The sequence below is a fragment of the Quercus suber genome, unplaced genomic scaffold (assembly GCF_002906115.3).
Source record: "Quercus suber isolate HL8 unplaced genomic scaffold, Cork oak 2.0 scaffold_373, whole genome shotgun sequence".
Taxonomy (NCBI): Eukaryota; Viridiplantae; Streptophyta; class Magnoliopsida; order Fagales; family Fagaceae; genus Quercus; species Quercus suber.
The window spans coordinates 671,060-677,223 of NW_027069825.1; the positions used below are offsets into that span (position 1 = coordinate 671,060).

General features: G+C 35.2%; 1 protein-coding gene across 1 annotated transcript in view; it reads right to left on the reverse strand.

Annotated features, from left to right (window-relative positions):
• Positions 1–698: 698 nt before the first annotated feature.
• The window catches only part of LOC111994258 (aldehyde oxidase 4), a 12,685-nt gene continuing 7,219 nt past the window's right edge, over positions 699–6,164 (reverse strand). The window contains 4 exon segments of the mRNA XM_065760591.1: positions 699–1,231; positions 2,007–2,196; positions 4,698–4,796; positions 4,977–5,072. Of these exon segments, the coding sequence (XP_065616663.1) occupies positions 1,014–1,231; positions 2,007–2,196; positions 4,698–4,796; positions 4,977–5,072 (603 nt within the window). The 3' untranslated portion in view covers positions 699–1,013.

Below are 6,164 nucleotides of genomic sequence, written 5' to 3' on the forward strand. Positions count from 1 at the left end.
CAAATGGTTGGAGCCTGTCAACTTAATCAGCCATAAGGCTTGTAATATTGGAATTTCAATTCTCAAGTTTTGACGTTCATGTGGTGGCATACAAATGGACTAGAAAAGTTTATAATGAATTTGGGCATCTCATTTTTTTTTTTTTTTTTTATTTTTATAAATAATTGAAAAGGGGAGGTGGAGGCGACCATGTGTGACTCGCCCCCTTGGGTATGACCATAGGGGCACTCCTCCACTAGGGAATATTGGATTGAGCCATAACTACTGATGCCACAAACCTCACCCTAACATCCCAAGAGAGCTAGCAGTAAGACGCAAAACATGAGTGCTCCCACCTTCCCATCCTTAGTACTCGCTAGGGTTCGAACGAGGGATCATTGCGCATGCGTGCGGGATCCTTACCCCTAGGCCACCCCTCCTGGGGCTTGGGCATCTCATGACAACATGAAAATCAAGCTTGAAGTATGACTGAATGACTCAGTCGTGAGCAAGTCACGGCATTCTTTTAGCATGTACAAAATCATTCCAAAATGCAATTACAGTTTCTTTCACATAAATATGTCCAAAATACCCAAGATTTCACTATTCACTTCCTCCACTTCCAAAATCAATCACATCAGGTTGCGTATAATTCTTATATAATTATTGCATTGAAAAATTTACAACTTTCACATAAGCTTTAAGAATACACCAATACGTGAAGAATATGGATTATAGAGAATGCATAAAACAACTAAAATGGTAAAATATAACAAAAGGTCAAGGATTTATTACCAAACTCTCCTTTCATTAAGGTTAACCATAATACAAAAATTAGCTACCCCAGCCCCAGGTAATAACATGGAGATTATTATCTATTTGCCCCATATTTTCGTCTCTATAAGGACTACTCTCTCGTTTATTTTTCTTTTAAATAAATGTACCCCAAAAAAAAAAGCTACAACCAAATGATAAAAGTGAGCTTATTTTCAGCAATGGTGAATTCCATCCATCTTCCAGCACATAGAGCTCCTTCACTTTCTGCCCATTCTCCATTCCAAGTACCTCTCCACACTTTCCAGTCCACAGTGCTCCTTCACAACAGGCATCGTAGCAGGAACCTCCAACTGGAATGTTGAACTACACTTATCTTTGCCACTCCAAGAGAGAAGCTGTTTTCTGGCTTCTTTAATAGCTGCTCTAGTAGCACAGTGAACTGAAGCTGCTAAAATTAAAGGTGGCTCCCCAGAAGCTGCACAAAACAGCTTTTGATTTTAGACACTACTAATTGATCAAACTACAAACATCACTCTACCCGATGACAATTTGCGCCTACAAACTATATTAATTTTAGGAGTGTGTTTTGATAACAAACTCAAATTAGATCCTTTGCAATGTCTGCCAGGATAGCACACTGCATAATTTAAAGGGAAGTAGACATTACATCAGTCTATGGCTAAAGCCATGAGCAACACAATGTATAAGATGTTTTTGGAAAAGGATTAGTATGATTTCAATATTCTGTAAAAAGATCCCCTCCACTTCACAGTTCACAGTTAAGATTTTATTTTCTGAATCTAACAGTGTACATACCACCACAAATTTCAATGACTTGGCAGTCTGTGCACCTTCAGATTTATAATATTTACTTTGAATCATGAATCAGATCCATTTCAAATGGAGAGGATCCTTTTCCCTTTTATTTTACATTTCACTATTTTAAGTTCATTAAAATAAGGGTGGTTTTGCAATTTCATACTCATTGCAATGGCCTTAGTTATAAGCAAAGAGGTCCTATCAAAGAAGTAGGCGAATCTAGTTTAGTTAATAGGTCTTCTTGTTTGGCCTTAGTTTATTCTTCTTTCAATATTTTTACAATAAATCATAAAGTTCTCATAGTTTCAACAGATCAAGATCATCAATGATCTGCTTCATCAATTAGTTTCAATTTCAACTACTTAGAGGCATCTGGAAGGTTTTCCAGTAAAAGCCATTTGCATTTAAAACAAAAATTCGAAGGGACATACCTTTTGAAGAAAGAACACGTTTTTGATGATGTCCACTTTTTTGTATTTCAACATTGAATTGTTTGGGTATGGTGTCAAGTGTAGGAATCTTGTATGTCCATGTACCTTCCGCAACCACCAATCCATCTGAATTTGTCAGGTATTCCTCAAGCATGAAAAACCCAACTCCTTGGACAAAAGCTCCTTCAATCTGCAAGAAGCAACTTCAGATATCATAATTTATAAGTGAAAGGAGATATTTTGAGCATCCAGTTAGTAATGTATCGACATTCTAACATAAATACTTGTATGCAACAAAAGCGTTGGGTTCTGCAAGGTGAATTTCTTCTGGACAAAACCAAGCCAATACATATGAAGCAAAGAAGCAGCTCAAGTTTGATCGTGGATTGGAGAGGAAAGGTGGAAGAAAGGTTCAGAATGGATTGAGGAGTCTGTGTGAGCTGTATGAGGTGAAATTCACACGAAGCAAAAAGAAGGCTTCACATCTATATAAGTAGTGTTTGGTTGGGATTTGGCCAACGAAATAGCAGCACTACTAAGTTTAGTTTTTTTATTTTTTGTTAAGTAACAAAAAATTTTATTAGAAAAAAGCAAACCTAGTACACCAGCGGTGTACTAAGAGAGAAATACAATCAATTCAAAATACAGTGATCAAGCAATTGTAAGAGAGAAAAACAAGAGGGAGGGAGAAAAGCAGCATTCCAATTCAACAAAGTATGGAGAAAGAAGGCTTTAATTTCTACGATATTCTGTTCACATCCCTCAAAACTTCTGGAATTCAATTCTTGCTGAAGTCCACGTAGATTACATTAGCCAGTGAAACAGCTACAATTGTTTGAGATAAAAATGACTCCACACAGGACCATAGTCAGCACAGCACCCTCCCCCACCCTTTCCAGAAGGCAGAAAAGAATCCTTGGCTGGGAAACTGAGATTTTCCAGAGCAACGTGTGCAATGTAGACTAAAAGAAATAAGGACCTTCATTTGCTAGGGAAGTATGGCACCTAAAGAGACTATATGGACTAAATGTGTCATAACCCGAGGAAAGAGTTAGGCACATCTACATTATACCCTAAAAGGAATAGTCACAATTGAGATTGCTCATAATCATAATAATATAACCTAGAAAGATTTAGCACATGCCTGATATAGTACTCAACACATGCCACACGTCACTTCCACAATCTAAATCCACACATAAATCCAAACAATCCAAGATATTACATTTTCCCACAATTAAATCATTATGTCCTCATCAAGGCATGTGTTGCATTGCAGTTTCCCCAGCACTTAAGGCGTTACTAGGTTGGTTATGCTACAATATGTCACTACTGGAGAAAAGTGCTAACCACATTTGTATTATACCCCAAAAGGAATATAAAAATTTGGGTTCCTCATAATTGTTTATATAACTCTTATTGACCTATTTCACGCCCGATGTAAGATGGGACTCAACACAAGCCCACACAACACCTTCACAATCTAAGTTCACATGCAAAACCAAACAAATTAAGGTGTTAGTTTTTCTTTTTTGATAAGTCAAACAATTTGATGTATTGCAATAAGGACTAGTCATAACTAGAATCTCTCTAATCACTTTTATAGCCCAATTCAACTTGGTACATGCCTAAAGTGGGACTTAGCACCCGTCCAAGACTTTCATAATCCAAATCCACACAATCTGAGCGATTTTAATCTCCCTCATTTAAAACCTAACGTCCTGTTTTAATTGTTTGAACTCCTAGATCTTATGTAGTCTTAGGCTTGGTGGGAAAAAATTCTTATTCCTATTTCCCCTATAAGAATTCAGTCCCTGTACCTTGAAAAAAATGTGGAAATATTTCCTTCGTCTTAGCCTCACTCTCCCAATTGGCTTCCTTAATGGCATGATTCCTCCAGAATACTTTAACCATGAGGATACTCTTGGTAGGTAAACCATGCTCTTTTCTATCCAGAATTTGAATTGGTTGCTCTTCATTTGACAAATCCTCATTGATTTTGATTGTTTTTGGTAACATCTTTTTTTTTTTTATACCATAGATGAAAGTTAAGGGAATTTGACCCTAGATCTAATCTAATCCCACAGTAGGGATTGGAATGTTAGTAGACCAAATCCTTTTGGGGTTTAACGCAGATATGGTTAGCACTTCCTTAGCTTATGACAAAATGAAATAAGAGACGCCTTCATTTGCTTAGTGAAGTGTGTGTGATTGTTTTTATACATTCAAGATAATGTTACATTTGGTATAACTCTAAGTAACATCACACCATGTAATAACCTTTTATTAAATTAATATTTGAAAATCCCACTATTGGATTACATGTTCTCTATATTTTTAAAACACATGCCAAATTTTGTGCCAATCAAATGCTATTTAATATTTGATCCATTTTATGCGCAATCTTATAATACAAAAACTTGAAATTAAAATATTTGATAGATGGGATAGTTATTGATTTCTAATCATGTTGAAATTTTGTATGTATCTAAGAAGAAAATGTAATCCAACCGGTGGATTTGTCAAAATTTGCATCCAATAAAAAATATTGAATTGTGCAACATTATCTAAAGTTACACTAGGTGTAACTTTTTTTTTTTATGACAATTTATACTAAGTGTAACTTGAACTCAATGCACGCGCATGCACACACAATATATATATAGCTCATAGGATTAAAATTAGACAAACCTGTCCTAAATCCACAGCAGGGTTGAGACTCTGTCCACAATCATAGATAATATCAGTTTGCAAAATTGTGGTTTCTCCTGTCAAAATATTCACCTCCACCTGTGACACCAAACTTTTGTTATTGAATTTTAGCCGATATTTGCATTTTCACTAAGTGTGACTTGTAATGCAATATGGTACCCTGGAAGTGTGCCCTCATGCAACTTTATCTAAAGAAGCACTTCTTTAGTTCTAAAATAAGCAAATGTGGAAGCAATAAGGTATTAGAGGTAAACTTGCCTCACTCACTGCGGCACCATAGGTTCGATATTGCATGGAAGTAAGGTCAGGGACAAAGAAAGAACTTGCTGATAAGTTCACAGAGAGCATGTAGGCCTACAATTTCATAAATCTGAGTCAGTGGAAAAGATGCAATGTATCAAATCAAGAAATTCCGAAAGGAAAATTCATGCTAGGAGCACAACCAAAATTATTTCAGAATTTATAAGTTTAGATTTTTTTTTTTTTTTTTTTTTTTGAGATACTAGAATTTTTTTTTTATTAGGATGAGATGTCCTTTAGGATGTAATTGTGCCTTAATTAATCCTTGAAGCCTATTAAAAAGAGGCTCTAAGAATGGTTTTAGCATTGCAATTTGAATAAAAGTTTTCTAATTAGAGATATTTCTCTCTAGCATGGTGGTGATTTCCAAGCACCCTTAGGTGTGAAGCCTACGGTTTAGGCAAATTCTAAGCAGTTGAAGCTTAGAATTCCCTGCCTTCTCTTCTTTTCCCTTCTTCTATTCTACCCTTTCCATCCTAAATAAAAAAATGCAAGTAAAAATCCTGCCTCCTAGGGCAATTTTCATACAACAAGGCAACTACTTCACAAAATTACACCTTTCATTTGTGGGAGTTATATATGCCTTGACACAAATCTAAAACCAGTGAAGGTTGTTTATATTGTTGAGTTACATTTCAAATAAATAATAAATGTCATTTAAAAAAAGATCTCATGCAGCTTAGAATCTGAGAAATATGTTAAAGCTTGAGATTCTAAGAATATATATGTCCCAGCTTGAGGGAGTGTTATGAGTAGTTATTTATACGTAATTACCAACTCCTTCTTCTTCTTCTTCTTCCTTTTTTTTTTTTTTTTTTTTCCTCATTTAAAAAAGAGAGTAGATATTAATATTTATATGTTAAGGGGCAAATTTAATAATATATACTAACGTTATAGTACAGATATTAAACATGTGTGTTAGGATAAATTAACTAACCCTAAGGAGTATTTAGCTTTCCGAATTCTTTTAGGTTTTGCTTCTGTAATAAGCAAGTCCCCTGGTCTTGTAGCAAACAATAAAGCACTTTATAATCAGTTGTTAAGCATATTATGCTCTCATTTAATGGTGATACTACAAAGGCTAGGTTGATATCTCAAAGCTTCTAATTTATTTCTTTTTCTCATCTTCAAGTTAGAGCCACAACC